General features: G+C 40.6%; 1 protein-coding gene and 1 non-coding gene across 2 annotated transcripts in view; one reads left to right on the forward strand and one right to left on the reverse strand.

Moving 5' to 3' along the window:
- Positions 1–19462, reverse strand: part of LOC126470270 (hemicentin-1-like) — an 808493-nt gene that overhangs the window by 648893 nt on the left and 140138 nt on the right. Inside the window, exons 2-3 of the mRNA XM_050098010.1 lie at positions 14793–14995; positions 5731–5960 (exon numbers count right to left, since the gene is read on the reverse strand). Coding sequence (XP_049953967.1) covers positions 5731–5960; positions 14793–14995 — 433 coding nt within the window. The remainder of the gene's footprint in view (positions 1–5730; positions 5961–14792; positions 14996–19462) is intronic.
- On the forward strand, positions 13550–13624 carry Trnat-ugu (transfer RNA threonine (anticodon UGU)). Its single transcript has one exon. It is a non-coding gene; the product is annotated as a tRNA-Thr (tRNA).

Below are 19462 nucleotides of genomic sequence, written 5' to 3' on the forward strand. Positions count from 1 at the left end.
ATCTTACTTCATTTTTCTGAGTTAGGGCAGCAATCATTAAAACAAAGTTGGTTGTTGTTGCAGTAGAAGCTTTTAATGAAATTTCTATCATCAGTTGTCTCCTCTGAATGCAAAAAATTTTTGTTGATTCCCACCTACGTAGAGAGAAACCACCATCATAATAAAGTAACATAAATCAGAGTTTGCATGAAAAGATTCAGATGTTCATTCTTCCCATGTGTTAATTGAGAGTTCAATGGTCAAGAAGTAGTCTGAAAGAGTTTCTATGAACCCTCTGCCAGCCACTGCAGAGTAGCCAAGTAGATGCACATGTAGCACTGCAAAAAGGTAGAAGTACAGCAGGTAGATCATCACTTGATTGTTAAACAGTTTTGGATTCTCATTTCTTGGATAGTGATTACTTTATACCTCAAACCCCACAGCCATTCTTTTGGAACACTTAATTCAGATGATTAACCTCAAACTCCTGGTGATCCTTAACACGAACAGAAGTAGTTCTACATATTAATGTATTTAAAACAGCTTTCTTCAGCACAAGGTTGTGAAAACTGTGTATACCACATATAAATCAGTGTGTGTCTGCTTTCAGCATCCAGATTGGTGAGGCTGCCCATTGGTTTTTGTTTACATCTGATTTCTGTTCAATAAAAACATCTAAAATGGCATTTTCCTTCTCTCTTTGTCTTGATTGTGAACCAGATGTTCAGCATGATGTAATGATGATGTATGTTGACCAATCAAGAGCCATCTATGGGCTATAAATGGTCATCACAATAGAAACCATGATAGTCAGTAGTTCCTGACAAGGACAGTGGAGGATTTTGTCAATAGCTCAAGATTTTACCCAGATCTGACATGACAAAATGGGACTGTTTTACACAAAAATTTTGTCATGAGAGATTTCAATCTCAGAGCTTCACCTAGCCTAAAAAAGAACACTCAATACATACTCTACTTCCCGTATCTCCAGTGCCCTCCTGATCTGTCCAGGGCAACATTACTGCCCTCTATTATACAGTGCAGGTTGGAAAGCCATCAACCAAGCTCATCACAACTCTGAAGAAGTCTCTTGTTTAGTGCTTCTGTTTGATTCCAAACATTAAGATCTCAATCAGACACCATACATACCAATATGGGACATAACCAGAAGCTGACTGCAGTCCATGTTCTTCTTCCTTCTGGGATGGCCATTTCTACCTGGTGGACACTGCCTCCTTAGATACACACTAAGTGCACACTGGATTCATTTCCCTCCTTTGACATATATTCCTTGGAAGGAGCCACGTCTTACTTTGGTAATGTCTTCCAGCAGAGACCTTTCTTTCCCTCTGTGACTACCCATAGTTTCAAAAAGGAGATAACAAATGAATCAGTACAAGCATTAAGTTGCTGGACTTACATTTAGGAAATGCAGGGTAGAAATCCTCATCTGGCTGTTCAGGTCTGGATTTTCTGTAAATACTGCACTGGTCCCTTTGAAAAGGACACAGCCTATTACCTTCCACATCCTTGTCCAATTTGAGCTTTTGCTTTGTGTCTAATGGTACTGTCATCAATGGAATGTTTAACTCACTCTTTACAGAAAAAACTGCCCTCTACTACAGAGAGGCAAATCCCAATGGCCCAGTTTCACTGTCAGTGGAGTGTGAAAACCTGTTAGTTGTGACCAAAGTTCTTTATAGAAACGCTTTCTGTTAAGTCATGTTCTGCCATCAACCTACATATGACTATAGAGTCATTTTGTGATTTTCCATTAAAGACATTGGAAACAGGAGAGATTAGTAAGTTCTATGACACATGAGCCACAACAGGTTGCAGCCTTGCCACAGTGTTATTGGAACAATTTCCTGCTGTGGGAGCATTCAATTCACCCATTGTACTGAAACACACTTTTTTGAACAGTCAATTGTGTAATCAGAAAGATACCCTACATAATAATAATAATAATAATAAGAGTAAGTAGTAGTAGTAGTAGTAGTAGCAGCAGCAGTAGTAGTAGTAGTAGCAGTAGCCGTAGTAGTAGTTGTTGTTGTGTTTGATGCAGCTCTCCGTGCTACTCTATCCTGTGCAAGCTTCTTCATCTCCCAGTACCTACTGCAACCTCCATCCTTCTGAATCTGTTTAGTGTATTCATCTCTTGGTCTCCCTCTATGATTTTTACCCTCCACATTGCCCTCCAATACTAAATTGGTGATCCCTTGATGCCTCAGAATACGCCCTACCAACCGATCCCTTCTTCTAGTCAAGTTGTGCCATAAATTTCTCTTCTCTCCAATTCTATTCAATACCTCTTCATTAGTTATGTGAACCACCCACCTAATCTTCAACATTCTTCTGTAGCACACATTTCGAAAGCTTCCATTCTCTTCTTATCTAAACTATCGTCCACATTTCACTTCCATACATGGCTACACTCCATACAAATACTTTCAGAAACGACTTCCTGACATTTAAATCTACCATATTTACTCGAATCTACGCCGTACTCGAATCTAAGCCGCACCTGAAAAATGAGACTCGAAATCAAGGAAAAAAAAATTTCCCGAATCTAAGCCACACCTGAAATATGCGACTCGAAATTCAAATTGAGAGAAAAGTTTTAGGCCGCACCTCCAAATTGGAAAAAAGATGTCCATTGTAACATGAGACACAATTTAGGTCGAATGAATGATGATACAGCTACAGTAGTTTGGTTCGAGTCGTAAGCTTAGCAGTTAAGCTTTACCAGGTAGCCATTGCTATGCGTCAGGTGCTCCGTCTGTATTTATACGGGTACCCTTCCTTTTTCATGTGCTTCATCTGGTTTGAATTGATTGCTTATTTTTCTTTGATCTGATTAAGTGCCATTCTCTTTGTTATAGGTGTTTATGTCACTCTAAGCTGAAAATGCAGTACTGTACTGTGTCAAGCATTGTTTGTCACATTCTGATAATCAGTGTTTACGGCCTGTCGCCGATCGTGGCATGGCTTGCTTTTGTGGGCGCTACTGACGCAGAAGTTAGTTGTGGAGGCACCTATCAACATTTTTTCAGAACTTCTGCTTACTTTGCACTCAATTCCAAGCTGCAATATACAGATTGAATAACATCGGGGATAGGCTACAAACCTGTCTCACTCCCTTCCCAACCACTGCTTCCCTTTCATGCCCCTCGACTCTTATAACTGCCATCTGCTTTCTGTACAAATTGTAAATAGCCTTTTGCTCCCTGTATTTTACCCCTGTCACCTTAAGAATTTGAAAGAGAGTATTCCAGTCAACATAGTCAAAAGCTTTCTCTAAGTCTACAAATGCTAGACACGTAGGTTTACCTTTTCTTAATTAATGTTCTAAGATAAGTCGTAGGGTCAGTATTGCCTCACGTGTTCCAACATTTCTGCGGAATCCAAACTGATCTTCCCCGAGCTCAGCTTCTACCAGTTTTTTCATTCATCTGTTAAGAATTCGTGTTAGTATTTTGCAGCCGTGGCTTAATAAACTGATAGTTCGGTAATTTTCACATCTGTCAATACCTGCTTTCTTTGGGATTGGAATAATTATATTCTTCTTGAAGTCTAAGGGTATGAGGGTATTTTGCCTGTCTCATACATCTTGCTCCCTAGATGGTAGAGTTTTGTTACGCCTGGCTCTCCCAAGGCTGTCAGTAGTTCTAATGGAATGTTGTCTACTCCTGGGGCCTTGTTTCGACTTAGGTTTTTCAGTGTCCTGTGAAACTCTTCACGCAATGTCATATCTCCTATTTCAGCTTCATCTACATTTTCTTCCATTTCTATAATATTGTCCTCAAGACAGACTCTCTATATACTCCTTCCACCTTTCTGCTTTCCGTTCTTTGCTTAGAACTGGGTTTCCATCGGAGCTCTTGATATTCATACAAGTGGTTCTCTTTTCTCCAAAGGTCTCTTTAATTTTCCTGTAGGTAGTATCTATCTTACCCCTAGTGATATGCACCTCTACATCCTTACAATTGTCCTCTAGCCATCCCTGCTTAGCCATTTTGCACTGTCTGTCGATCTCATTTTTGAGACGTTTGTATTCCATTTTGCCTGCTTCATTTGCTGCATTTTTGTACTCCATTTTGCCTGCTTCATTTGCGGCATTTTTGTATTTTCTCCTTTCATCAATTAAATTCAATATCTCTTCTGTTACTCAAGGATTTCTATTAGCCCTCGTCTTTTTACCTATTTGATCATCTGCTACCTTCACCATTTCATCTCTCAAAGCTACCCATTCTTCTCCTACTGTATTTCTTTCCCCCATCCTTGTCAATCATTCCCTAATGCTCTCCCTGAAGCTCTCTACAACCTCCGGTTCTTTCAGTTTATCTAGGGCCCATCTTCTCAAATTCCCACCTTTTTGCAGTTTCTTCAGTTTTAATCTACAGCTCATAACCAATAGATTGCGGTCAGAGTCCACATCTGCCCCTGGAAATGTCTTACAATTTAAAACCTGGTTCCTGAATCTCTGTCTTACCATTATATAATCTATCTGAAGTATCTCCAGGCTTCTTACATGTATACAACCTTCTTTTATGATTCTTGAACCAAGTGTTAGCTATGATTAAGTTATGCTCTGTACAAAATTCTACCAGGCGGCTTCCTCTTTCATTTCTTCCCCCGAATCCATATTCACCTACTACGTTTCCTGCTCTTCCTTTCCCTATTATTGAGTTCCAGTCACCCATGACTATTAAATTTTTGTCTCCCTTCACTATCTGAATAATTTCTTTTATCTCATCATACATTTCATCAATCTCTTCATCATCTGCAGAACTAGTTGGCATATAAACTTGTATTACTGGGGTAGGCATGGGCTTCGTACCTATCTTGGCCACAATAATGCGCTCACTATGCTGTTTGTAATAGCTTACCCGCATTCCTATTTTACTATCCATTATTAAACCTACTCCTGCATTACCCCTATTTGATTTTGTATTTATAACCCTGTATTCACCTGACCAGCCTCCCAGAGATATGAATGGGGGACTATTTTACCTCCGGAATAGTTTACCCAAGAGGATGCCATCATCATTTAACCATACAGTAAAGCTGCATGCCCCCGGGAAAAATTACGGCTGTAGTTTCACCTTGCTTTCAGCTGTTTGCAGTACCAGCATAGCAAGGGCGTTTTGGTTAGTGTTACAAGGCCAGATCAGTCAATAATCCAGACTGTTGCCCCTGCAACTACTGAAAAGGCTGCTGCCCCTCTTCAGGAACCACACGTCTGTCTGGCCTCTCAACAGATACCCCTCCGTTGTGGTTGCACATATGGTACGGCTATCTGTATCGCTGAGGCACGCAAGCCTCCCCACCAATGGCAACGTCCGTGGTTCATGGGGGGGTGGGGGGGTGGCATGGGGGGGGGGGGGGCAGTAGTAGAATTGATACAATAAAAGTAATTACATGCTGTCACTGATTTTTAAAACACTCGTCAGTGAATACCAGACAAACAAACCGGTACTTTGAAGTTTGATGACATGCTGCAAATAACCAATGAATCTCTTGCTTGAACAGTGATTGTTGAAGGAAAAAGCAAGATTCGAGTTTTCATCCCTTCAGTGATTGTTGAGTAAGTCAGGTTTTGCCACATATTATTAAAATAATTCTGACTGTTGTTTCAGCAACAATACAAAATAATTCTGTTTTGTGCTTCGCCCAAAGCAGATATAATCCAAAGGGAGAAAGAACATGTAGAAGGTGAGATACACTGGCAATATTGACCAAATGACCAACCTTGCTCTGTTTACGCTGGATGAGTGCCAGTACTTGAGGCGACAGGTAGTAGTCCTTTGAACTGGCATCGGTGAAGACATATATATGTGCTCCTAGTTTTGCATGTGAGATTGCCAATTGAATTGCCTTCAAACTCATTTCTGGGCAGTCACCACCTGAAGTTATTTGAAGCATCCGAAGAGCATGTTTGAATTCTTCAGCATCTGATGTCACGGTTACAGGTCCTACATCTGTTTAACAAAAAAAGTGATTTCAGTTTGTTTTATCTGGATGAACATTTGCCAAAAACTCTTTGTCTTTCTGTGTGCTAAAATTAGCATGACACAGTAAAAATACCATTTATACTTTTTATAAGTCAAAAACAAAAAATTAATTGAAAGGGTTTTTTAAAGCAAATGCTGAAACTTAAGTGCTGAGTCAACTTTCCCCACCCTATGAATCAATAAGAGAAAGTAGGAAAAGATAGACTGCTGCTTACTGTAAAGATGACATGCTAAGTTACAGAAAGGCACTACTACTTACACATTAGCTTTCAGCCACAGCCTTTATAGGAAAAGAGAAGCACACCATTTATTCACACAAGCAAGCACACTTCATGCACACATGACTGCCAGCTCCAGCAGCTCACGCCAGAATGCATGTGTCCATGAGATCTGTGCCTGTCTGCACTTATTGGTCTAAGCAGGGGGCAATGTTAACTGCTTCTATCGTTTTTGCCATCAGCATTCTCAAGGTATGCTTAGCAAATGAGTTCTCCATATCAGATGCAGAGGCACACAAAATCTGGAGGGAAATGGAAGAGATGAAAGTATTTGAACTACCATACAGCACAAGTATGGGGGATGGACAAAATTATGGAAACGCCATGAGAGATGCACACTTGAACAGAAATGCAGATGCTAACCATCCTGCAGGTTGCGCTGTTGTATTTGACCATGAATGGCACCTGTGCAATGTCTTCAGTATGTTGCAAGTGTTCTGTGTAGTTGTGAGTGCATTATGTTGGAGATAAGTGAATTCAAACATGGATAAATTGTTGGTGCTTGCATGCTGGGTGCTTCCATAACCAAGATAGCTGAAATGTTGCGTATTTCAAGAGGCACTGTATCGGAGATTTATACCACATACAAGGAAAGTTTCTCTTGCACCCTGAACAGTTTGACACAGTTTTGGACCTTTTCAGTGAACTGATATTTGTATTATATGAATAACCACTAGTTATGTTTTGATATGGATTCAAAATAGCTTTTTAGTTTGGTGTAATTCACAAATGTAATTTCCATGGTAGTTTCTCAACAAGTTTGAATACTGATCACTCACTGCAGATCAACCAAGAACTTATACACCTAAGACATAGTGAAAAGCTGTCATTAGATGGTTAATGGGTAGATCATCAGACTCAGCACAAAGGCTGCAGATAGAGTTGGTACTACATGGCCCTGTGGTCAGACTTATTCCTTCGTGGTGGATGGGATCTAACATCTTTAGACTTGTACATATATCTGATCCACACAACTAGCACCTATAATACAACCTGTATCACATGAGAACCTTCTATAATTGGAGTAGGAACACATCATTGGCTCCTCAACACATGTGGCTGACACACTTTAAAATATCACATGGTTTGAGCAACTGAACTTTGAGATCCCACAGCAGTGGCAATCGAAAGATCTTGTCGTAAAAAAAGGGTTATGTTCAATATGATGTCCAATGGGACACAGTTCTCCTGCTCAAACTGCTATTGGGTTTCTCTGACTCAGTATCTGAAATAGCACATAGATGAGAAGGGCCATACAAAGATGGTTAGTCATCCCCAGAAGCCCCATTGATGGAGCTGTCTGATTATTTTATGCCTATATGTGTTTCGCATGCCTTCTCAAGTTAAAAAAAAAACTGGTTATGCAGTAAAGTCTGCTGTACAGCTTCCTCTGGTAGTGTCAAGTTGTCAATACTAGAACTGAATATGCACTTGATGTGATTCAGAAACAGACCGGAGTCAATAACCTTGATAGTGCAACTGTTCACCAAAGCCTCCAAGGCGTTTCCTCATTGCTTGTGAGGGCAACACTGTGATAACCAGCCAGCCAAGTATGATGCTTCCCTGGTTTCTGGAAGCACATTAGGATTGCATTCCTCCAAGACTCAAAGAAGTCTCCTGTCTGCCAAATACAGTTGAACACAGTTAGGGGAGTTTCTTCTGCAATCTGTCAGGTGCTCCAGGTGACCACATGTCATATCATTAACCACAGACCCTGCCAATATAGAGCTCCTGCCACTTAAATGCCTCTGTGCATGCCATAACTAGTCAAATCTTGTCTTCACAGTTTATGTGGAAGGGATACATATGGGATGAAGAACATCTCCAGATTCTTCACTTATTATTGATTCTTGAAACTTTGTAAGTACAGTTTCTTGGGGTAGTTGGTATCTGTCTAAAAGCATCTGCCAATTCGGGTTTTGCAATGTTTCCACAATGCAGCCTGAGACCATTTGTGCTGCCCTTCTTTGTGTACATTAAATGTCCACTGTTATTCATGTCTGGTACAGGTCCCACATATGCAAGCAATACACTTAGGTGGAAGGCACAACTAATTCGTAAGCAGTCTCCTTTGTAGGATAACTGCATTTTCCCAGTATCTTGCCAATTAACCAAAGTCTGCCACCAACCTCATCAAAAGAGACTATGTGATCATTGCATTTCATATGCCTGCAGATTGTTACATTCAGGTATTTGTACATGTCAGTTGATTCTCACTTTGATCCACTGATGTTGTCATCATAGTATACTACTTTTATGCACCAATCTTTCTACCACAATAAAATATTACCAATATCTGACTGAATATTTTTGCAGCTTTTTCAGACAGTACTTTGTTGTAAATAATAGTAACATCTGCAAAAAGGTTTAAGCTTATGATTAATATTGTGAGCCAGATCACAAAATATGAACAACAAGGTCCTTGGAATTACTTCTGTTTCTGTTGATGATTCTCCATCCAAGAAAACAACAAGAATCCTTGGAACTACTTCTGTTTCTGTTGATGAATCTCCATCCAAGATAACATGCTGCATCCTCCCTACCAAGAAATCCTCAACCCAGTCACAAATTTTGTTTGATGCCCCATATAATCATACTTTTGTTCATAACTGTAAGTATGGTATTGAGTCAAATGCTTTTCAGAAGTAAAGAAATACTGCATAATCCCAATTATCTAAATCCATGACTTTCACGACGACATGTGAGAACAGTGAAAGTGGGGTTTTGCATATGATGTTTATGGAGCACATGCTGGTTTGCAAAGGGGAGGTCACTTTGTTTGAGGTACCTCATTACATTTTGAACTCAGAAGATTTTTAGGATTTTCAGATGGATGTAAATGAGAATAGACAGTACTTTTGTGGATCATTTCTGCTGCCCTTTTTGTGGATGGGTGTGACCTGTGCTTTCTTCCAGCCACTGACCATAGTTTTTTGTTGATGGTATCTGTGGGTGATCACTATTAAATGGTAGCTAACTCAGCTGCAAATTCTGTAAAGTAGGTTCATCCAGCTTTATTGTCCACCCATGGGCAGCTAGGCTCCTTCAGGTAGTTGGGTGACAGGGAGATGTGGGGAGGGGGGGGGGGAGAGGAGAAGCAAACAGGACAATCAGGTAGCTGAGCTGTTGCATATACAACTGTACTGCACTGGCCCTGTGCCTGTAGGCAGGAGTGACCAAGAAGTTCGAGCATGTGGAGAACGTGTGCAATATACCTCACAAGTAGCCTACACTAGCTGTGCTTGCCCACAAGCAATCTAACAGATGCTCCTCAATGCTCATGCCACATGGGGTAGAGTTGGAAAAGCATTACTTATACAATATGCCACAAATCCCATTGAACGCTGAAGACTTGTTTAATTTTGGAAATTTCAGTAATTTCTCAATGCTGCTCTCACTAATACCTACACGCTTATCTTTGAAATACTGAGAGAAGTAAAGTGGGACAGTACTTCTGTATTTTCCCTAGTAAAGGAAAATCAGAATATGAAATCCATAGTTTACACTTATGCTTTACTACCCCAGTTTCATTTTCAGTCATCCCCGTATGCCAGGACACTAATTTTGGTGCCACTGATAACCTTTATGTATGACCAGAATTTCTTTGGCTTTTGCAGAATATCTTTTAATCATATTCTGCTATGGTAGAAACTGAAGACTTCATGCTTTGTCCTCTTGATAACCAAAATATGTTTGTCACCATTTTTCTTTCTACAGTCCTAGTCTTTGTTTTATACTTATTAAGCTGTAATCACTGTTCCTTTAGATGTTTGTTTACAGTGACTGTATACCATGGATGTCCCTTCCATCATGAACTGTTCTACAAGATATTTATCTAACCAATGGACAGGTAACTATTTTTGAAACTTGTGCCACATGTCTTCTACTCCTGCTCAAAGATAAATGTTTTAAGTTCACCTCTGAGATATGGCATGGTTGCCTCTCAATCTAGCTTATTGAATATGTAAATCTTCCTAATTGTTTTAGATCCCCTTTTCCTCTAGTAATCATAGTTGCTACAAATACCTCATGGTCACTGGTACCAGTTTCAATATGGATATGTTAAGAGGGTCAGGTCTATTTGAGGCCATTAGGTGTAATATATTTCCATCATGAGTGGGCTTCTGCACTATCTGTTCTAGGTAACTTTCAGACGTGGCATTTAGTGATGTTTTACAGAATGTCTTATCATGCTCACTACCTACAAAACTGTAAGTTTCTCAACAGGTTGCTGGAACATTAAAGACTTCTCAAATGATGACAGTATGATTGAGAAACATGTGTACCAGCAAACTGAGGTTTTCTCTAAAGTTTTTTTGTTTAATCTGCGGTTGAGTCTGGTCCTCAACAGGAAAGTTCAATTAAAAGTTATGCCAACACTTGATAGTGTCTTGCCCAAACAATCTCGTATGTCAAGTCAATTTTTGTCTTTTTGGATTAGAACGTCTTGTCTGCTGTGACAAATACCTTCCTACATTTTCGATTACCCTATCCTTTGGACAAACACTTAGATTTACATCAAGCCTGAACCTAGTATTATGTGAGCTGTGCTGCTTTTCAAGAGCACTTGAAACATTGGAACTTTCTGTGAATACTTATGAAGCTGATCACTAAGATTTTAATAGTCTCATCTACACCACATCTCCAAAACGTTCCAAGACTGATTTTATTCCTGGCATATAAGTGACATAATCACAGTAACTAAGATGGCAGATTGAACTAACAACTGTGTACAACAGATGTGCATTCAACCAGTCACCCATGAGCTGACAGTGTTAAGTAGTAGATGTGTGGCCATAATGTGTGAATGATGTTGTGTCACAAATCACAATGAAGCAACATCTCTAAATAAAATGTTCAAGACATCCTCCAGAATGTTATGAAGAAGAGGAAGTGTGTGTAAAGTTTAGCCTGCATGCCTTGACTCATGAACTAAAATGACATGTGGACACCTGCCATGACTTGACTGAAATGAAAAACATGGACAATTCTTTTTCAAAAAAAAAAATCAAAATTGGTGGCAGGACTTTGTGTTATCAGCATGAAACTACCACAAAATGACAAAAGTGCAGAAATTTACTTTAAGGGTCACTGCTTTGATGACATAACCAACAGTCAACCAAATGTGCTGCACAAGTTGAACCCCATCCCAAAGAAGGACTTTTCTGAGAGTTTCACATGGTTGTATGTATGTTCCATGGATTGTACTAAAGTGGAGGTTTACTTTCTGGAACACCTGAAGCACTGAAACCACCATCTTAACTTTCCTCTATTTTTTTTTTAATGCAGTCTTGAAACTTTTTGGACTGATAGGGTACAGGGACATTTTTTTGGTTCTTACAGTAATAGTTTGGGGTCTCCTAGAGCTATCATTACTTTGACTGGATAGAGAGTTGACAAAGCTAAAAAAAAATTGTGAGCACCCCACACACAGTCTCTGCTCTGTAGTGCACCTATAATCTACATAGGGGTACCTTACAATTCTTAACCTTTCGGCACATGTCCAGGAAGTTGCCACCTAGCTAACAGCTTTTTAGGGTATCATGATTCACTGTATGTTGAACTGCAGTCAGTTAACAGACTGCTATCCTCCTGTCTTTGCTTTCACTTGACACTGGTCACAGCTCACTTTGCAGCTGGTGAAGTGTCTATAACATGATCCGTTTCCATAGATGACAGCACTTCAAATTTTGTTTGGGGTACGTATGTAATACCCTGAGTTCTCCACCATTCCTGCCTCCATTGTGCAGGATCATTAGACCTAACACTGACAAGCCACTCAGAGTCAAGTGGACAGTGGTGATAGGTTCTATTCTTCCTGCTACTGCCATATGGCAGTGCTGCTCAGTTCCTAATGCAGTACTGGTTATTCTTCATGTTTTACTGTCCCTGTTAATACATATCAGTAAAACAAACAATGCACTAGATCAATCTGAGATTGCTCTATCAAATGGGCACATAAAATTCTGCTTTAAAAATAATTTTGTTTGTAACAGGAAACACTCCAAATCTTTCTGTCAACACTGGGCATGAAAGAAATAATGAGTAGTATTTGTCTGGGATGACTCCAGCTATATATTGCAAAAACATAACTGCAAATATCTGCTGAAACACAAGAGAAAGTGTGCCTGATGACTCTTAGGTGGGACACCTGGTACACTACTGGTGAAGCAATAAACTAAACTACTACAATATGACTCCTTTATACGTGCAAGTCACAATATTAAAGCACTGAAGTTGAATTTGTAAGGAATTAGTTTACATCACAATCATAACATTTCAAACAATAACTTAGAAAAAACATGCCATAGAACAGAAAAACGTGAAAATATAGTACTAGTTACACTGCAATTAAAGGAAAATGATTTTCTGGAAAGATATTTCTGGCAAAGTTTACAGAATACATAGCTGTGGTCCATAATTTACTACGAACTACATTATGCATAATATTCATAAGCACCTGAAAATTCACAAAATTATACCTTTTATCATGTAAATACACAACAAAATTCCATAATGATTCTTTTTGAATGAGGATTCCATTGCCAAAAATTTCTAGGAATACCAAATTTAGTTTGTAATTGATGATATAGTACAAATTATGCACAACACTGCCTCATGTTTATTATGTTACATGTACCACAGAGAATAAAAATCCCCATTTTTTTTATTATATGTGGTGCCCGCCATGGCAGCAAACAATGATGTAGATGTTCACAAAGCGGGATTACAGTGCTGTAGAGCTTTTTATTCCTATTGCCTGTCCACTTCAGACAACAATTTTCACAGTTCTCATGTGCTACAACATTTCGATAAAACACATGAGTTCATCATTTTAAAAGAAGATGTAACTAAATGATAATTAAATGGACACCCTAGCTGCAAAGGGGCGTTGATATACTTCATTGGGGACATGTTGAAAATGTGTGCCCCGAGCGGGTCTTGAAACCGGGATCTCCTACTTACATGGCAGACGCTCTATCCATCTGAGCCACCGAGAGCACAGAGGACACCAACGGTAACTGTTCTTTCAAGAAGAGATACTACCATAATATATAGTTAAAATATGGTTTCCCGGCCACTGACCTTCTTGTGCGAAAGCACACGCTATGCCCGAACTCGTACAGGATTTGGTAGATCAATCTGCCACGAGTAATGAGTATGATGGGCAAACATCTATTAGGCTCACTACGAATGTAGTGGTGTGGACATGTTGGGAATGTGGGCCTCACAGGGAGCGTGCAAGGAAAAAGGCCCTGCAGGCGCACTGTCCTCTGTGCTCTCGGTGGCTCAGATGGATAGAGCGTCTGCCATGTAAGCGGGAGATCCCGGGTTCGAGTCCCGGTCGGGGCACACATTTTCAACATGTCCCCAATGAAGTACATCAACGCCTCTTTGCAGCTAGGGTGTCCATTTAACTATCATTTCATTCTAGCAAAGCTGCATGGTCACCAACGGTAACTGTTCTTTCGGGAACAGATACTACCGTCATCCATAGAAGATGTAACTCCCTACAGCTATTTTGAGAATACTATGTAGACTTCAAGAAACTGATAATTTCACATTTTATAGTCTACACTCAAGCAGTAAATGAGTTAGAATGAGCATTGCTAGGGAGATGATGAGAGCTACATATGAGAGCTGGTTTCCCTAGGTGATGCAACAATCCAATGGGAAATGTGGAGGATATGGCTTCTCCATGGTTGTCATTGTCCATTACAAAATTTCAGAGTCATCTGCTGTACTGTTGCACATCTATCTGCTGTTGCAAACCACAGCAGTCTATGTCAATCCCTATCACCCATATGCAGTTTCCCACATGAGCTGACTCACAGTGCACATTTCCCTAAATCAAGGTACTAACAGTACATCCCAGAAAGAAGAAAAGCCCAGTGGCTGCACAACTTAAAGAGACAGTGTGTTACATATTCTAGGTACACATGATCAAATGTGCTGATATCACATCTTGCCCATCCTGCATCTGGCTCTCACATGTAGAACCAGGCTTATGAGTTCTGACATCCCGGTCTTATGACATACTAAACTGTTCTATTTTTCACGGCAGTGAGAGTACTCTCTCTCCAACACATCAGTTTCTGTATTCGAGAGAGAGAGCATGAGAGACCAACTGACAGATTGAGAGAGAGAGAGAGAGAGAGAGAGAGAGAGAGAGAGAGAGAGAGAGATTATGGGAGTTACACGAATGACTGTCCAAAAGCTCATAATCATCCCATTCTATGTGTGTGGCTGTTTCCAAGTACATTTTCTATTCAGTGTACAGTGATTTATCTTCAAGAGGTATTTACTGCTCACCCCAGAATTTCCATCTAATACAGTGTAGCATTTAAAGATCACATGTAGCTGGGTATTTTAAAAAATGGATTTTCACAGTACAAAAATAACTATTTTCTGTTTTCGAGTTTAATTATGATACTTTAATGAAAAAATAATTACAATTAGTGTTCATTTTATTATTTCATAGAAGTTTTAATTATTGTTTGCCTTGACCAGATCATCTTACCAGGGTCATTGAAGGGTACCAAGATATAGTTGTCAACCACATCTTGATGTCGTTTAAGTATTTCCATAATGCCATCTGTGCCCCGACGTGCTTGTGCCAGGTCATCGTGCATGGAGCCTGTGGTATCAAACACAAAGGCCAATGATGTAGGAGGCATGCGGAAAAGCAGTGTACCATCTTCAGTATTGCCATGATCATATTCACTGTGAAAAAGAAAAATGAGATTTTGAAGTCATTTCTCTATAAAAAACCGTACAAAAATTAGTGAAAAATTATTACCAATTTCTGTGGAAGGCCAGTTACAGGAAACTGCCAAGTGCATGAAAATACAGAGCTTGAAGCACAACAGATAACCAAGATCACATTTAAGCAACACTTTTAGACCTCTTGATGCCATCCGATGTAATTAACGACAACATTATAGTTATCAAACAGGAAAGTACAGACATCACGGTTGTATTCTATGCATGAGTAAAATTGTATGTACAGAATGAGAGACACATCACAGAGCTCATTGAACTGACACCCCAGTCAACCACAGCTAAACAATAAACAAGAATGAGTCTCAAAACTTCTACAACCATCAAGTGTACTGAACACTTAGCATGGTTATAATTAAATTTTCACTACCTGAGCCAGTGTAGATTGAAGACTATTCACCATATGGGTACCCAACTTTAGCACTGCTGGATTGCCACTGTTAGTAGTGATAGTGTCATGACTTGCTGTTAGGAGCCAGTACCGGTATGGCCACATAGGGTTGAAACACAAGCAGTGTGCATTACAGTTGCAGTCAGTCAACATGGGACTGGACAAGGTGAACAAGGCTTCGCCCATAAAGCTATTTTATCAAAACAACAGCAATAGACCTGCTGCTCTTTGTGAGTATCAATGCATTAATGGGATATGGAGAGGTCCTCTTTCTGCACCAGGGATAAAGAACATGATTCAGAAGTTTGAATTAACTGGTGATTTTGGAACTGATCCTGGGAGAGGCTGATGGCCAATTCCATTACAAACTGTTGAAGAAGTTACTGATGTCATGGACAAGACTGTGCAATCTTCAAGCATGACCTGCATCATGACGGCTGTTTCAGACAACAGTAGAGCAATCTTAAGTGTGGTACTGTGCTGTCATGGTTGCAGACAGTTATCAAATTGAGCATTGTTTGTAATCTGAAACATAAACATGGTATGTATTAATAAATGCTACCCTCTCATGTGAAAAATGTGTTTCTTTCATTGATTTATTTGTTCTTTCTCTTCCACATGTTCTTACAAATGTTTCCAATTGTCCTATAACCACTTGTTCCTGGGGAGGGAGGGGGGTCCTCTAAACTCACAAAAGTTTAATTATAACCACCCCGTACATCGAGCTTTGCATACAGTGATGACACTAACATATGAAAACGCTGAAAACTTTTGTTTAGCATGGAATAATTGCTCAGTAGTTTTGGAAGTTCACTCATAGTTTTATTTCTGAACTCTTCAGTACTGTACACTACATTCAGCTCTTTTTCATCAAATAGCATCAAAGAACTTTCAATATGCATCTAAGAAAACTTAGAAGCTGCTTTTGAGGAAATGGTTAGAATATTATGCATAGTTTTCATGTGAAAGAAAATTTAAAAACAAATGTTTAGAATAATCTAGAAATCTTTAATTCAAGTGGCTATCACTGTTATCAAACACTTTGCAATAGATACGTCTATAGTTGATATTTTTCCTCTTCGAAGGTTCACCTGTGGGGCTATGGAGTGGCTAGTATCTTGCATTTTCTGTTCACAGTAGAAAATATCACTTCCTTGGTTCTGAAGGTTGTTGTGCACATCTGTGAAGGTATATACACTCCTGGAAATGGAAAAAAGAACACATTGACACCGGTGTGTCAGACCCACCATACTTGCTCCGGACACTGCGAGAGGGCTGTACAAGCAATTATCACACGCACGGCACAGCAGACACACCAGGAACCGCGGTGTTGGCCGTCGAATGGCGCTAGCTGCGCAGCATTTGTGCACCGCTGCCGTCAGTGTCAGCCAGTTTGCCGTGGCATACGGAGCTCCATCGCAGTCTTTAACACTGGTAGCATGCCGCGACAGCATGGACGTGAACCGTATGTGCAGTTGACGGACTTTGAGCGAGGGCATATAGTGGTCACGCGGGAGGCCAGGTGGACGTACCGCCGAATTGCTCAACACGTGGGGCGTGAGGTCTCCACAGTACATCGATGTTGTCGCCAGTGGTCGGCGGAAGGTGCACGTGCCCGTCGACCTGGGACCGGACCGCAGCGACGCACGGATGCACGCCAAGACCGTAGGATCCTACGCAGTGCCGTAGGGGACCGCACCGCCACTTCCCAGCAAATTAGGGACACTGTTGCTCCTGGGGTATCGGCGAGGACCATTCGCAACCGTCTCCATGAAGCTGGGCTACGGTCCCGCACACCGTTAGGCCGTCTTCCGCTCACGCCCCAACATCGTGCAGCCCGCCTCCAGTGGTGTCGCGACAGGCGTGAATGGAGGGACGAATGGAGACGTGTCGTCTTCAGCGATGAGAGTCGCTTCTGCCGTGGTGCCAATGATGGTCGTATGCGTGTTTGGCGCCGTGCAGGTGAGCGCCACAATCAGGACTGCATACGACCGAGGCACACAGGGCCAACACCCAGCATCATGGTGTGGGGAGCGATCTCCTACACTGGCCGTACACCACTGGTGATCATCGAGGGGACACTGAATAGTGCACGGTACATCCAAACCGTCATCGAACCCATCGTTCTACCATTCCTAGACCGGCAAGGGAACTTGCTGTTCCAACAGGACAATGCACGTCCGCATGTATCCCGTGCCACCCAACGTGCTCTAGAAGGTGTAAGTCAACTACCCTGGCCAGCAAGATCTCCGGATCTGTCCCCCATTGAGCATGTTTGGGACTGGATGAAGCGTCGTCTCACGCGGTCTGCACGTCCAGCACGAACGCTGGTCCAACTGAGGCGCCAGGTGGAAATGGCATGGCAAGCCATTCCACAGGACTACATCCAGCATCTCTACGATCGTCTCCATGGGAGAATAGCAGCCTGCATTGCTGCGAAAGGTGGATATACACTGTACTAGTGCCGACATTGTGCATGCTCTGTTGCCTGTGTCTATGTGCCTGTGGGTCTGTCAGTGTGATCATGTGATGTATCTGACCCCAGGAATGTGTCAATAAAGTTTCCCCTTCCTGGGACAATGAATTCACGGTGTTCTTATTTCAATTTCCAGGAGTGTATTTTGTCGAATGGTTCAAGAGAAAAACAAACTTGAAATGTCCTTAAAGTGTGTGAAAGCCAGTAATTTGTGTTAAAATATCTGAATCAATTTATTGAGGATGTTGTAGCATAGAACTAAACACATCACAAAGCTTACCTCTGCACCCAGTGATTATGTCTTGATGAGTAATTCCATCGTGCTGGACAGATGTGTAGAAGACAATGTGGCAAAAATTTATCCAAAAATTTAACATGTTGAGGAGATTTTGGAAAAAAAACCAGAAAGTCATTATGCAAACTAAAATTATTTTACACTTCAGTATTTGGTTGGTGCATTGAGACAAAACCATGTTAAATACATTAACACAAAAGTGAAAAAATATGGCTTTATGATGTGTGACTTTGGTTAATCGCTGAACCCTATTTAGATTTCCTGCCATAATCGTCACACCATCAAATGTTTATGCAATCAATTTTTCATTACATCCCAGTTCCGATAAGATGTGCTGGATGAGATCTACAGTAGCATAGACATGTGTGTCACCACTTATATCACTGAATTCCAAGAATCTTTCCTTCACAAACACAAGTCAGGAATACAGAAAAATGTACTTTATTCAACACATCTGAAGATTCATCAAGCATGATAGCTGCAGAAGGAACTTCCACAATTTCCCATTTTATAGCTGATGAAACAGTTGAGCCCACAACTTATATTACATAATTTTGAATTCTATTAGAAATTCATTCAAACACAATAGAAGTTTCTATGTGTTTCGCTAAAAGAGGATCATACTCTGCAGAATGTGTTGTACCTCAGGCCAAATGATCTTAAGATTTCCAGATCATCATCACTTGTATTGTTCAAATTTATTTCACAATTTTTGTCTTCTCAGGAAGGGTCTGGAAATTCCAGGTGACATGTGACTGGGAATTTATTCTTCTTCTTGTCTTTTTTCTTGTTTTCAATTTCATTTCTCTTTGGTGTATCCGTTAGGATTCTAGTCTTCCCAGCTCTTCGTCCACAAGTTATCTTCCATGCTCCTGCTTTGGGATATGGACGCAACATTTCTGGTGATATATGATTATCTTCTGTCAACTGTGATCCCTGTTGAGAGACAGCAGTGTGGACAATTTCTTCGATTTCCTTAGGTTCATCAGACTCATAAGGTCTATCGGTAACATTTGCAGGTAGGAATTAAAAGTCACCAAAAATATTCTCATCAACTGGATAAATTCCAGTAACCTTAAAGCCCTTTCCAATATTTTCCTTGGTGAATGCTTTTCTAAATGCCTTACCTACAGTGCTTGAGATATCATAAATTGATGCTGGTTTCCCAGGATTAGTCAACATCCACTCATTCATGGCAGTGTTATAGAAAGCTTTATATGGTCCAAACACTGTGTGGTCAAGTGGCTG

The sequence above is a fragment of the Schistocerca serialis genome, chromosome 3 (assembly GCF_023864345.2).
Source record: "Schistocerca serialis cubense isolate TAMUIC-IGC-003099 chromosome 3, iqSchSeri2.2, whole genome shotgun sequence".
Classification (NCBI taxonomy): domain Eukaryota; kingdom Metazoa; phylum Arthropoda; class Insecta; order Orthoptera; family Acrididae; genus Schistocerca; species Schistocerca serialis.